Source organism: Camelus ferus, chromosome X (assembly GCF_009834535.1).
Source record: "Camelus ferus isolate YT-003-E chromosome X, BCGSAC_Cfer_1.0, whole genome shotgun sequence".
Lineage (NCBI taxonomy): Eukaryota > Metazoa > Chordata > Mammalia > Artiodactyla > Camelidae > Camelus > Camelus ferus.
The window spans coordinates 11348274-11363459 of NC_045732.1; the positions used below are offsets into that span (position 1 = coordinate 11348274).

Here is a 15186-nt window from a genome sequence, read left to right on the forward strand (position 1 = left end):
CTTCTGGCACTACGGACAAGGACCCAGGGTCCTCTAACTCTGTTCAGTGCCCTCCCGGCTTGTCTTTGCCTCCTACTTCCAACATCATCACCTGCATGAAGCTTCTTTGAGGAATCGGGTGTTCACCAGCGTTCATCTACATAACAGTAATACATAGGACACCAAATCCTCATGGTGCAATTCTATAAAGGTGAGAGCAGGGTTTGAACCCCAAGACTCCCTGAGCTGTAACTACAGGAAGAGCCAACAGGGGCTACTCCCTATCAGCGCCGGGCGCTGCACGAGGGCAGGAGTGGGAGGATGGGCGGTCCTCACGGGAATAGTTCAAGTGTCCTCCTCCTCCGGCGCGGACTTCCGAGCACCCTCCGGGGAGCCAGCGCTCAGGCCGGGCTGCGGGGGCGCCCCTTCGCGTCGCTCGGGCTGCACCGCAGGGGGAGTGTGGGCGCGCGCATTGGGCTCCCGGGACCCGCCATCCGGATCCCGGGGCTGAGGGCAGAGTGGGTCGGTCGGCGCGGGAACAGGCCGGCGCAGGGACTCCTGCGACGCTTCCGGCCTCACCTGCGCGGCCGCCCACCGCCCGGCGGCCGCGGGAACAAAGGCGGGGGCGCCGGACGTCCGCGCGTCCCAAGATGGAGGGGACCGGGGGCTCCGGTCACCGCCCGGCCCGCCTCGCCCCGGCCCACCCTGCGTGGGCGCTTCCGCCGCCTCACCTGCCACGCCTCGGCCTCCGGGGCAGCGGGCGGAGGCGCCCCGAGCCTCCAAGGGTCGCTCAGGGCCCGAGCGGGAGGAAAGGCCGGACCTCGCTCGAGCCGCGGACGCCGCCGTCCCCTGGCCCCGCGGGTCGCGCCCCTCATACCGCGCGCGCGACCCCGGCTGCCCCCAGCCAGCGCCGGCCCCCAGCCCCCTGCCCTTGGCGCGCGGCTAGAGGTCCGGCGCGCGGTCCCAGCCTCGAGGCAACCTGGGGAGCCCCGGGCGCGCGTCCCCGGCCCTCGCGCCTCTCTCCGCTCCTCCCACCCTCGGCGGCCGCGCGGGTCCCGGAGCGCGCGCCTCCCCCCGCCCTCCCACCCTCCGGGCAACTCGCGGGAGCCCGAGCGCGCGCCCCGCCCCCTGCCCCAGAGCGGCGCGAGCCCCAGAGCGCGCGCCCGGCCTCGCCGCTCCCCGCCCCCGCCCACTCCCCGCCGGCCGGCCGGCCGGCCGGCCCGCCCCCTCTGGGGCCCGCCCTCCCCCGGGCGCCCTGCCGCCCGTTCCTCCCGGCTCCCTCCCTGCCCCGGGCCGGCACTTTCCTCCCAAGTTGCAGCGTAAGTTCGCCCGAGGCCGGCGGCGGCGGGGGCGCCGGGAGCCTCCCTCGCCCTCGGCCGGCCTGGGCTCCCCGGAGTGCATGGGCGCGGGTCGGGCGGCCTTGGGGGCCTGAGCGGCCGCGCCGCCTCCTCTCCCCGAGCCCCGCGCCATGGAGGGCGTCGAGCCCCGTGCGCGGCCGGAGCGCCTGGCGGAGGCCGAGGCGCGGGCGGCCGATGGCGGGCGCCTGGTGGAGGTGCAGCTGAGCGGCGGCGCCCCGTGGGGCTTCACCCTGAAGGGCGGCCGCGAGCACGGCGAGCCTCTGGTCATCACCAAGGTAAGGCATGCCCGGGATCCGCACGGTGACAGCCTGGAGGTGGCTGGGGGGCAGGGGACTCGTCGGGGATAGGAGCATTGGAAGGCGCGCCCCGTCGCGCCCCTGGACCCGGGACGCACGTCTGGCCGGGCCACCTGTGGGGACGTGGGCACAGGGACACGTATAGGTGTGTGGTCCGGGCGCCACCTTGGCCGCTTGTGTTGTTTCCCAGTCTTGCTGGCTCCCAGCGCCGCTCAGAGTTTAAATGGCTCCTGTTCCAGGTCCCTTCCCCTCCCCCTCCGGGCCTGTTAGCCTGCCTAGAGGTCGGGGAGGAATGGAGCGGGGGGTGAACAGACCCGTCCCCACCTGTTTGCTTCTCCGCGTCCTTCTTTATGTACCCCTTGGACCTGCACCTCTTATCATTATAAGAAGCCCAGACTAGCAGCTGCCGCTGCCGCCAGCCTAGCTTCTGGATTCCCTAAAGCCCATTAATATTTACTGACTTCGGGCTTCCAGCCCGAGGTCCGCAGCACTCCAGATACCTGCAAAAACATACTGAAACTTTTCAGCGTCCTTTATAAAAGTGGGATTTTATCTCCAGTAATGAGTTCCTAGTCTGTCTCATAAGGAATGTGGGGGGTGTGTGTAGGGAGTTACTTTAGAACTGAATTCATTTCTCTCAAAACAGAAAACCCATCTTGAAACTTACCATCTGAACCTGTATCAACCTGTAAAAACACACAAAAAGCAAACCAATCGTCCTGTTTTCTTCTAGTTAAAACTGTCTATTGGTCAGTTTCTCTGGGAAGGTCTGGGCCACACCATTCCTGGGGACAAAGTTCCCTTTAAAATGCAAAAATTCTTGGCTCCTAGAAGCGTTTGAAGGTGACTTACTGGCTTTCTCTGCTTTCCTGCTTCACCACTGCGAGAAGAAATAGTGACTCCTAACCCGCTCTGCCAGGATTGAATTTGGAAAGTGGTGTGGCTTTGTTGTCCAGATAGCAAATGAGACACCAAACTTCTCTATTCTTTGTTTTCTCTCATTTTTATATTTATAAAACTAGAGACTTTGAGGAGAGGCTTGTTTAGGTGTGCACTGTGTTTATGTTGAACTGGGAAAAGAGGCTGTCATTATTACAAATTTCACCAGTGTGCAACCCAGTAATGAACTGTATTCTTTGAAAAGTTGGGGGACAGTCATAGTGTAAACAACTTGTGCAGGAAGGGGACTTTCTGTATATGTGTGTATGAAAGCGTATCAGTCTGTGCTTTTTTAATAGGGCATTTCTGCTGGTAAAAGTTTGAAAGATATCAGGTAAATTACACCTTTAGTATTTCATGTATTTCTTTTAAAGAAGGACACACACACAATTCAATCTGTCTTCCTTGGACTTGCCTTTATAGCCGATGGAGTTAGTTGTAAAACATTATTTGAGGTGAAGGCTTGCTTTTTCTTTTTTTTTTTTTAAGGCTTGCTTTTTAGATTTACACAGTATAAGAAAGCTGGAAGAGACCATAATCTCCAAAATTCAGTTGTTTTACCAGAAGCTGAAGAAAGGGAAAGTGCCTCCTTTCTGTGTACTCCAAGTTCTGAAAAAACCCTGTGTATTCTTAGCGGTTTCTGTTCTCCCTGTCCAGGAGCGCCCTGTTCTCGAAACTGAAGGAGGTGGGCAGGAAAAGCCACGGACACACACCAGGGCCTATTCAGAGCACAGGAGGCAGTTTCTCCCTGATTTGGCTCCTTTCTTGGCTCTCAGTAGTTGCTAAGGTTTTTTGGGTTTTTTTTGAAAGTTTTTGTGGCTAGCCTGCCAGCAGTGTACACGCTCTGCCTTTCCAGATGGTGCTTCAGGGTTCTGCAGAAATAAAAATGTTTGCAATTCTTATCTGAGATGCTTGTATGTCCCTCTGTTAAACTGCTACTAGGTTTTTATAGGTGCTTCGATGTGACTGGAGATTTGTGGTTTCTTTGCTTAGGATGGAGAGGATTCAGGGCAGTCTGGGACGTCTGTGCTAAATTTCCACTGCACACTTGTCTATACATGCGTACATGCATGCTTGCACACGAATGTTTCTTAACCACACATTGTATTGCATGGTATTGGCAGTATTTCACATACTTGTTTTGTCTCCTGGATTAAGTCATCAATGTTGCTTACTTACAATCCAACAGCTGGTGATTAACTGTCACATTATTAGGAAAAGGATGAAGGAAAGCGTGTCCGTTATAACCACTTAAATAATGGAAATAGTCGGTTGTGATGGAGTTGGGGGGGATTGTTCCACCACCAGAATTTGGATTAATCCAAGCTGTGAATCTTCCTTTCTCAATAGCTATTGAAAAATCTTTAGGGCTCATTAAATAATAGTTCTTCTAATAGTTTTTTTTTTGCATTAAAAAAACCCCTTGTAATTAAATAGTTACATATTAGAGCCCTGAGAGATTATACAGATCATTTCTAACAGAATCTGACTTGGAAGAAACCTGATCCAGTGCAAGAAGATACACCCTTTTTATGATGATGAGTGTCTGGTTTGAGAGCTTCCGGGGAGTGTGTACATCTTAGAACTGCAAATGATGCCAAGAACAAGGCTGGTTCAATCCCTGATCTCCCGATGGAGTTTGTTAGCCCATTTTAGAGATGAAACAGCTAAGACCAAGGGAGGTTAAATGGTGTGCCTGGAGGTCACAAACCTGGCAAGTCTTAGAAGGACCCTGAGGACAAGCTCTTGATTCTCAGTGTCCCTGCTTCCCCTCCAGTCAGTGCCACCTGCTCTCAGCTGGAATCACTTGCAGTGCTACGTTCAATAACTTTGTCACATCCAGTCGGTGATATTCTGTGCCGGATCATTCTTCTTGGTGGGGTTGTCCTGTGTCTGGTGGAAGTACCGCAGCTTCCCCCACCTCTACCCACTGGCACCCCTCCTCCGGGGGTGACAACCAAAAAAAAGTCCACAGACACTGCCAAATGTCCCCTGGGCACACAAGTCACCCTGGCTAGGTTGACTGTATATCACTTTTGCTTTGAAAGGGTTTTAGCTTTCAAAGCTCGTACTTAATTCTTCTTTTTGAAGGTCCTGGCCTGTTGGGTGGTGTGCTCGGAGGCCCCTGGTGTAGCCAGGCTTGGCGTGGAGGGCTGTTTTCTTCCTAAGCGCTGGCCCTGATAATAGGCTTTATTTACATAGTAAAACTCAAACAAATACTTGCTTCATCTGCATTTTTGTAGCTGGAAAAAAGGAAATCGAAGCAGGAACTCCCGAGGGCTGTGTTTTATGGGCTTTCAGCAGAGCTGCCTTTTCTCCGGGTTTTCTTTCCTCTGGATTGAGGTTGAAGGGAAACTGACTTCCCGGGAGTGGCATTCCTGGAATGTGAGGTGCATGTGTGAGGTCCCGCTGAAAGGTGGCAACCGGATTTGTAACCACTCAGTACACTTACACTGACTTGCAGCCTGACGTTTTACTGGGGCTGGAAAATACACAAAACCCCATTTGTCCACGCTGCTGTCCACAAAGGAGCAGAAATAACGTCCATGCCCTGAGAAACTACAAAGACTTTGACTTGTTGGATTTCTGAGACAGTGCTTTGCTGCGAGACATTTCAGGAGCTGCGTGAGGAGAGCCGACGTTGTCCGTGGCCCTGCTGTTTTTGCGGGTTCCTTTCCCCATCAACTCAGCAAGTGTAAAACTTCAGTGGGGGCAGGGAGGGGCCTGATTTCTCAAATGTCACCGGAGGGGCTAGAATTCCAAAAAGGCAGTTGGGGATCCATTAGGAAGCATTCAGTGTGCCAGCTGGGTGTCAGCATGCCCCCTGCGGCCTCAGGAATGTTTGTTAATGGGAAGGAATGAAGCCCCAGCCCCTCCTTTTCACCACTTCTTAGAGTCCTCCCTACCCCCCATGGTGTCCCTTCCCTCCAAGAATGCTGGCATCTTAGCCACGACCTCCAAAGAAGACAGTAGTTTGGGCCTGGCCTGGTTCCAAGGGTGGCTCTTTTGGGAACCCGTTGATTTTCAAGTTGCCTTTGGGGGACAGAAGCATCCTGGAAGGATGCCCCGGCCTGAGGCGCCCTCTCACTGGGCTTCAGACCAGGAAACGTTGCACTGGATGCGAGGCTCAGTCCTTTAATGTCCTTCCTAGTTTGAATGCTGAGGGTGGGATAGCAGGGAGTCAGGGCACGTGTCTGTGGGGCGTGGGGGCACACAGCCAGGTGGCTAATGTCCTGTGTCCACCGCTAGCCAGAGCTCCTGACAGCGAGGGTTCAGGGCGGAGACTGGCTGTGGCTGGTGGGTCCGGGGGAGGCACATTCCGTACTGGTCTGAAAAGGGGCTCCCTTTTACAGAGCTGTGCTGAGTCATGGTCATTGGTGACCTGGCAGCCTTGGACTGGAGATGTTGTCCTGATGTCCATATGTATGTCCCCAAGAGTCACTTTCTTTGTCAGTTACTGCTAAAGGTCTGGAAAAAGAGCGATGTGTTGAATTCAGCATGGGAGCTGGTGGAGCTAAGCCTGTTGGGATTCTGCTTGCTTTCTGTGTTTCAGCACAGTCCAGCGTCAGCAAGTGCGCTCAGGAGCACTGCCACCTGCCCAGGGTCCAGAGAGGTGAGCGGTGGGTGGGGAGGGGCTGCGGGTACTGCTCTGGCCGCGGAAGCCCCTGGGCGCTGTGAGGGCCCAGCCGCATTGAGGCCCCCTGCAGCCTTCTGATTATTTGGAGCAGTGTCATTCTAAAGGCTCATTTGTATTTAAGAATTAATAGTGCGGTTAAAAAAAAAAGTGAGTTTTTTTTCCCCTGTGCTGAAAGACCTTTTCAGTCGGTAGACCTGCCTTACCAACGGCCATTCAAATATCTCTTTATCACCCTGTCCCAGCCTTTGCCTCACTCTGTCCTGCGAGTGCTCAGCACCGGTCCTCCAGAGGTGTTTTGGGTGCGGAAGTGGGAAGTCAGGTAAAGAGTCTGGAGTCTGCAGCTTTGGGTTTCACCTGGCGGAGGGTCCTTCCTCTCCTAGAAGTTAATTCAGCATGACTCACATCTGTAAATCCAGAGACTTCGACAGTGGGTAAAGCTCTAAACTTCAGCTGTGCCTCAAGCTTCTTCACTGTGATGGCAGTTTACTCTTCCTGGTTCAGTTAGGAGTATTTCTTAACATGACCTAACATCCATCTTTGGAAAAAAAGAAAACGAGTTTGCCTGAGAGCTACGTGTAGAAGAGAATGAGAATGAAAGGCTCATAAAAATAGTCATTTTCACCTTGGGCCAGCAAGCTGGGATTTCTTAACTCACCTTCCTAGTTCACGGCCAGAGAAACTGGGCTCCTAGCTTGGAAAGGGCTGGTTTGTCTGGAGAGCAGCTGGGAGTCGTCCCCTTGGCAGAGCTGTTTTGTGTCAGCATGCAAATAAACCTGGCTTTGTGGGTTTCTCCAGGGCTCTGTGGAGCTTTTCTTTTTGTCCACTGGGCACAGTGTAAATATTCGACAAGATAATTTAAGGGTTTAAAGGCTGAACAGACTTTTGATTCAGTCTCACCTCTTTTCCTTTCAGACACTGTAGTCAGGCTTGGGGCCATCCTTTGAGGAGAAATTCTGCAAGCCATGCCTCTTCTGGGCTGAATCTTCCACCCACATGAAGAATTCTGAAAGCTCAGGGTTGCACAGCGCTCTTTTGGTCTTTTTTAAAATCTTGCTAGTGTCCAGCACAGGGAGGGTGTGTTCTGGAAGAATTGTTTTCCTGTAACTGTGTTGGATGGGGTATTTGCATGGCCATGTGGTTGATGGAGCCTCTTCCGTTTAGCAGTGTGAGTGTTACAGCCTCTCTTTGAGGGGAACACATCTTAGTAGAAGGACAGTAGTGGTGTATCATTAAAAAAATAATTGGACTAATCTTGCTTTAAGTTCAAACAGACAGGGTTGTTTGAAAAGCCAGGAGGTTCAGAATTACAAAGCAAAAGTAACTTTTTTTTTTTTTTTTTTAACCTTTGCTGTTTTTGAAATCTCTGGAGTGTTAAGCAGGAGGCCATGTCAGCAGCCTCTGTTGGGTGGTGGGTAGGGAGGACACAGCTCTGGAGGGGCTGGGAAAGGTTGGGACAGCTTTTCTCTGGGCCAAAGAAGACTTCAGGTCAAAGGCAAATTGTGAAGGTCGCCAAGAACCCAGGCAGGGTGGATCCTCAGAGGCAACATTTTTACTTTTTCATGGGAGGAAAGGGACAAAGTGTTACTGTATCTTTTTGAGTTTTGTTTTAATTTTTATCAAAGTGGCTCTTGCACAGTTTAAATAATCAAATAGTTCTTGGGGGCTTGTTATCATACCAGCAGCTCCACACTGTCACTTCCTCTTCCCTAGAGAAGCTATTGAAACTTTTTAGCGGATTTCTTTTGGCGTTTGCTTATGTTCTATGTTGCTGTTACTTGTGTTTGTTCCATTTTAGGGTAACTATTACTTTCCCACTGCAGCAGCCTGGGATTTAGTCTTTTTTCCCACACACCACTTTCCCGCCAGCTACCCAGAAGCATTTCTTGGGCCCCCATACTCCCAGCGTAACGACGTCATAATAATGGTTAGAAGGGTTTTCAACCTTAGCACTATCCACATTAGAGGCCAGATAATTCTTTGCGCTGGGGCTGTCCTGTGCGTTGTAGGATGGTGAGCAGCACCCTGGCCTCCACCCACTAGATGGCAGTGCAGATTCCCCCATCCGCCATAATTGAGATGATCAAAAGCATCTCCAGACGTTGCCACATGTGCCCTGGGGGACCAAAATCGCCCCCTTTGAGAACCACTGGGTTGGCAGTATTCAGTGTTCACGTTATTTTGAATTCCAGTGCTATGAGCCTGTAGTGCAAGCTATGGTTATTTCTCTTGCATGAGTCTTCATAATCACAGGGTTAATGATAGACTTTGTTTCTTTGCGTGGTTTTCTATGTGCTTAACACTGATTCAGCCTCCAAATCTTCCCCAACCGTGAGAGCTCTTTTACTGTATTCAGACACACAGGGGGTGGACTTTTGAGACCTCCTCTGTCGGAAAGTGCCGTTATTTTACCTTGACAGTAAGTGGATTGTTGAGTGTGGGGGTATGAGTTGGCGAGTTTTCCCTGCGCACTGTCTTTGCAGGTGGTGTTCTAGTCTCTTCTGGTGTACAGTACTGTTGGGGAGGCGAGAAAACTATGTTTCTTTTTTCTTTTTTTTTTTTTTTAGAGATGCCTCTAATTTTTCCTGTCTTATTTTAAATTTCTCTGTATTTTTCTTCTACTTGGGAGACTTTGGGCAACCTTATCTTTCAATGCTTCCATTGAGTTTTAAATGTGTACTTTCAGAAGTTTTTTTTTTTTTTTTTTTCATGTCTGCCCCTTATTCTGGCCACCAGTTTACTATGGGAAGACTTTGAGCTCGAGTTTCAATGTGTCTCCTAGAGAGTTTGTTACTGATTTTGACCACTGAGTTTTGGGCGTGTAGAGAAGTATTTAATGCAGACGCACATCTGTTGCTCAGCGCTGGAGCCTCAGCTGTGCTACTTACAGGCCACTGGAAGTGATTATTTTCTGCTTTCCACCAAAACCTTTTCTTGAGTAATACTGTTTTTTCTTTTTGTAGTATGCGTGAAAGGTCACTCTTTCAGATCAATGTGACATTCAGAAGAATAGGATTTTAAACAGTGGTTTGGGAAGTGACAATGGCGGGAAGTGAGGGTTAGATACCGCCATGACAGCAAGCCCCATTTGTTCACTGCTTTGCTCTCGGGCAGTAGGAAATCTTCCAGGGCACTGACTTGGACCCACAGGCCTGGTAGAGATGCTGCCTGCCCACTGGACTCCCCACGTCCTCTTCCTCTGGACACACTGCTGGACCACATTTCCCAGCTTCCCTTGCAGCTGTGTGGCCATGTGACGGTTCTACCCAGTCCAGTGTGAGTAGAAGTGATGTGGGCCATTTAGGGCCTGCACTGCTTCCCCTCTGGTTGTCTGGAATGAAGACGGCCCTAGGCCCCACCTCATCAGCACGGGCCCCTGAGTGCCCGAGGGGGCAGCTGCTCCTCGCGTGGTTACCCTCCCAGTAGTACCAGTGTGAGAGCAGACAGAAGCCTCTGTCATCATCGGGCCGTCGCACATTTCTTGGATTACTTGCTATAGGAGTAGACCATTCTAAGAAGTGAAATCTGGAGAGAAAGCAAAAGTTTTCCGTTTCACAAATACACTAGCTTTGAGAGACTGATTTATATGTTAACTTACACCCATGCAGGAGGGGTGATTATTTACCGTGTAGAAGGAATCACTGTGGGTGTCCAGTTAGCACGTGGCTTATTCCCTGCACGCTTATTACATAGAATGAGACCTGCACACCCAGAGGTTCAGCATCTTTCCACCTTAGCTTTTTCTCTCACCTGGTAATTTAATTTTCTGTCTTGCTTTACCTTCCCCTTTTTGCCTGGGAGATGTGGGGAGGTGGGACAGAGGCGGGGAGAACCCTCAGTCCGGCCCTCAGGTAGGGCTGACCCGAGGAGAGGAGAGTCGGGGGCCAGCTGCTGGCATGACATCAGGGAGTAGAACTGTCTTCTGGTAAATTGTCCTTTACTTACCGCTTTGGTTACAGCTCAGAAGGTGTTGCCTGGGAGGCTTACACGTTAAATCCTCATGGACTGAGCTGCCTCTGGCAGGAGAAAGAAGTCTGATCTTATGTGGCAGACTGTTCCTTTCCCTGGGGGACAGAGCATAGACACCTGAGGTGGACTGTCGAAGAGAGGGAGATAAGATGAGTGCGGAGTAAAGCTGGCCCCAGAGGAAGGTGGCTTTGCGGAGGGGGTCTGAGGGTTTGGGGCAGCGGGTGCTAAGAGGGGTGGGGAAGGAGGGCCTCTTCTGTCCCAGGTGTTGGGCAGTATGGAAACCTGCGAAGCGGAGGACGGGTTCCAGGGGCCTGGAGCCCCTGGACTGGTGGCCCTCCCTGTCTTTAACAAGAGGCGAAGGGATTCTTTGCCTGTGGCTTGGAAATGCTGAAGTTGACAAAATTCTGCTGCTGATAAAATTCTGCCTCTGTCTGTGTGAATCATGACACGTTTGTAAATTTGTCAACACAGTGATATTTATCTCTGCTAATTGTACATGTGCTTATCAGTTTGTAAGCGTCATGAGACTGTTTTTTCTTGTTGCAGAAACATTAAGACCATCTTTAAAAAATTGAAAGTAAAGGAAAAAATCATCAGTAGCCTAAAATATATAATAATCTTATTTCTGGTAGTGCAACTGTTGTGAATGTTTTTCCCGTCTCAGTGGAATTCTTGGCTTTCTACCATGCAGATCTACTTTTGAATTGCTTGAAGATAATGCTCTTAAGGGTTACGGTGTCGACAATCTTTGGAATCAGATGGTAGCTTAAAGGAAGGTTACTTTTGTGTACGCGTCTTGGAATTTAAAAAATTTTATATTTTGTTATTGTGGCATATATTGTGATTTAGCTTTTTCTAAACGGGCCTATAACAAAGGAAGCCCTAACTTTGGGAAAACTGAGTAGTTTTCTATTGATCCAACAACTGTGTGCTTTCTTGTTCTGTGCAGCAGTTTCTTTTAATTTGCATGAATGTTTGGATGCCTGAATGTTGAATGAAAGTTTGGAAAGGAAACATCTGGACTTGGAAAGACAGGCCTGCTGCTGCTTGAATTGTATTCATTTTGTGTTCATTTCCCCACCAAGATCCTACACGGCCGAGGCCACTGCGGTTTACGAGCTGCGGTGGGGTTGCTGTTTCCCATCTCCTCCCCGCTTTCGGTGGCTGGTGTTTGGGAGAAAGGCTTTGAGAACCTCATAGCACTGTGTGTGCTTGTGGAATTTTGCCCCCAAGGGTAAGTTTAACGTCCTCTGCTGGTTATCCAGGATGCTCCTCCTCGTGCCCGAGGCAGGAACCAGGTTTGCTTTTAGAGTCTGAGTCTCACTTTATCCCTGTTGTGATTGCCCTCCTGAGAGGTAGCTGTCTCGATTATGGGAGAACTGTCTTCCTGACTGCTGTGGGAGCAGCCTTTACCGGCTCTCTCCCCCTTGGCCATCCTCGCTGTGTAGGTTTCTCCTGGAGAGCCATCCTTTTTCTCTCCTTTCTTGGCCAGGTGGCCTCATGCGCTGCAGGAGGCCAGCAGACGGCTCCCAGGTCTCTGGGTGCAGCCCCAGCCTCCGGAACGGCCCCTTGGCGCTGCCGAGGCCCCCAGTGTGATGCAGATGGAGAATGTTCATCTCCCTGCACCTTCCCTAGTTCTCCTGCACTGTTGAAGGTGTATCCCCAAATCCAGGAGTCATCCTTGACACCTCTCTCCCTGGCACCTTCCATGTCCAACTGATCGCTGAGTCCTCGGACCTACATGTCTTGCGTTTGTAGCTTCTCTTCCCCCCCTGATGTCACTGCCTCCGTGATTGCTCGCCAGGACCGGTCTCCAACTTGCCCACCGCGTCTGGACTCCCTGCCTGCCGACCTCGGGTGGCGTGTATGCCAAACCCAGCTGGGCTTCGCAGGCTCTTGCTGGAAGGGCCCCGGTAACTCCTCGTGGGGCGCCTTACCTGTGTGCAGAAGGTTCTTTACGTTTTATCTCCTGCCCATTCCCAGCCTCTTCCACTGTCACTTCTCCTACCTTGACTAAGGAAGGGGCCTTAGTGTTTCTAAAGAACACGTCCAGACATGTTGTGAAGGCGCTACAGAGTGATGCTTCTCAGGCCTGGCAGTGGCGGGGGTGACCTGCACCCCGGAACTTGGGCAGTGGGAGGAAAACCAAGATGCAGAGCGGCCCCGAGTCCTGGTCTCCTAGTAAAGAGGGTGGTCCTGCCCCACCACGAAAAGGAGAGCAATCAGTGCTTGTGTCAGAATCCCAAGACGGAGGCACTTGTTTTGCTCTCTTCTTTTCCAGATTGCTTGTAGCAGGGTGCTGCTTTGTCCTGGAAAGGAGCGAGTGCTCACACATTTAAAGGAAGCCCTGCCCGAATCCCCAGAGGGCTGCCCTGACTCTCAGTCCCCTGCCCTCCCACTAATGCTTCCCAAGTCCCTTTGGAACCAGACTTCAGTGTCGCAGGCAGGTTGAGGATGGGCTGGCCCGGTGAGTGTCAGGGGAGGCAGAGGGCCTGACCCATGACCAGCCTTGGGGGCAGGCCCAGCTGAGCACGTGACCCCAGGCTGGTGCCCTGGCGGAGGTGTGGGGGAGTGGGGTCTTCCTGCGGATCCACATAGTGGCCACAGTCTGACTTCCTGGTGGTCCTCGTGGGCCCGAGTGCATTCTGTTGTCTGGGTCTTCGTGCATTTCTTCCAAGTGTGCACCCTCTCAGATGAAAGATGTATTGTACAGTGTTTGAGGAAGCCCCTTCCCTGTCCTGGGGTGGCTGGAGAGGGTGCAGGGTAGGCCTGCCTGAATTTTTTTTATCTTAAGTTTTGAAAATTAAAAAAACTGAAATATAAGTCACATACCACAAAGTGCACCCTTTAAAAGTATACAGTTGGGTGGTTTTTACTACACTCGCTGCGCTGTGCAGCCCACAGTCTATGTAATATGATCTAAATGAACATTTTTGTCACCCCAAATAGGAATGTGCTTGTGAGCAGTCACTCCCCATCCCCACCGCTCCAGCCCCAGGCCAGCACGAATCTCCTTCCTGTCTCCGTGGGCTTGCCTCTTTTGGCCATTTCATCAAATGGAATCACACAGTGTGACCCCGTACATCTGGCTATTTTCACTCAGTGTAATGTTTTCGAGGCTCATCCACATTGTAGCCTGTCAGTACTTCATTCTTTTTTTTTTTTTTTTGTCTTGATAATTTTTAAAAAATATATTTTTATTTAAGTATAGTCAGTTTACAATGTTGTGTCAGAGCTTCATTCCTTTTAATGGCAGAGTAATACTCCATTACAGGGATGGAGTGCATTTTGTTTATCCATTTGTTGGTGATCAGGTCAGTTAGGGCTCCAGTCGGGGCCTTTGAGTGCAGAAGTGCATTAGAGCCCATTTCTCTGTGTGACTTAAAATCTTAAAAAAAAAATTTTTTTTGTTGCTGGGGGTAGGTGATTAGATTTACTTATTTTTTTTCTGAGGAGGTACTGGGGATTGAACCCAGGACCTTGTGCTTGCTAAGCATGCACTCTACCACTTGAGCTATATCCTCCTCCCACTTAAAATCTGTCTTAAGATAAATTTTTAAAGTGTAAAAATCCTCAGGATTTTATAAAATTGCATGCCCCCCTTTCTCTGAAATCCATGTGAAGTACCAGAAGTCTCAACTTGGCAATAAACATACTCATGATATTTCTAATATTTGGACGATCCTCTCTAAACTAGAGGTCAGCAGACTTTTCCTGCAGAAGGCAGAGTGTTTTTGGCTTTGTGGACTGAACAACTCCTCCCTGCTGCTGTGGCCTGAAAACAGTCATAGACAAGGTGGAGAGGCAGAGGGTGGCCACCCCAGCAAGCTTTTCACAGTGGGGTCCCAGACAGGCAGCATCAGTATCACCCAGGGACTTGTTACATGCACAGTCTTGGCCCCACTCCAGACCCTCTAAACTCCAAACTAGGGGTCCGCTGGGAGCTGCCCAGGTGGTTTGATGCTGGCTCCAGTTTGAGAACTGCTGCTCTGGAGAGGTGTGGCCTGTCTGCCGTTTGCATCAGAATTAGCAAGTGCAGACCCACTGAGTCTGGGTTCCTGGTGCCCAGGATTCTGAATTTTAACCATGGTCTCAAGATGATCTTATGCCCGTGGAATAAGAACCAGTTTCTAAAGCAGTGCGTCTCTGGACCAGTAGAGGGAATGAGGAAGGTGTCAGGGAACTTCTCAAGGACTTGAGTGGAGAGGTTAGTGAGAAGACGGTGAGTGTGGAAGATTGGGGTGAGGTGGCTCAGCATTACTCTATTATGAAATGTGCCTGGAGTCCCTGGTCCCAGAAGGTGGATTTCTTTCTCCTAACACCTCATGTGTATCCTGCAGCTGGGAGTTCCTGGAATTGAAATTAAGCCCCTCTAATATAGCTATTACACACCACATTTCCTAATGCGTGTGTTCAGGATTGGAAACGAGAACAGGTCAAGAGCATCCTTCGTGATTCCATTGATATCAGATGTGCAGCACAGGCAGGTGCGCGGAGACAGAGCTGGCTGGCGGTTGTCAGGGGCAGGTTTGGGAGGGGGCTGCGGGTGGGCGGAGAATGTGCTGGAATTAGAGAATTCGTGTACTCACACAGCTGAGTATACTGAACACCAGTGACTTTACACTTTAAAGGGGTGAATTTTGTGGAATGTGAGTTATAGCTCAATAAAGCTGTTATTTAACATAAAGAAATGGATCAAACTGGTCAGCCCTATTCTTGAGTTGCCGAGACCCCCCGAGAGGAGGCTGACTGGAAGGCCCCTTGCAGACCTGGTCCTCTGGGCAGATTCTTTTGGCTCCCACCGTGCACATCACGGGATTCCTCTGCTGGTGGGGGTCGGACCCACAGGCAGACAGCCTGGGGAGACAGTCAGTGCTCCTTCCTCAGGGAGAATCAGCCCTGACAGCTGGAGGACCTCCTGGGCTGGGGAGAGGGCTCCCCGGTGCTGTTCCTGCAGGTCAGAGGAAGGGGAGGAGGCTGCAGGAGGTGAGGTGGGCCCTGGGAGCCAGGG

General features: G+C 51.2%; 1 protein-coding gene across 1 annotated transcript in view; it reads left to right on the plus strand.

Annotated features, from left to right (window-relative positions):
- The first annotated feature begins 1249 nt into the window (after positions 1-1249).
- Positions 1250-15186, plus strand: part of SHROOM2 (shroom family member 2) — a 113485-nt gene continuing 99548 nt past the window's right edge. Inside the window, exon 1 of the mRNA XM_032475859.1 lies at positions 1250-1612. Coding sequence (XP_032331750.1) covers positions 1448-1612 — 165 coding nt within the window. The 5' untranslated portion in view covers positions 1250-1447. The remainder of the gene's footprint in view (positions 1613-15186) is intronic.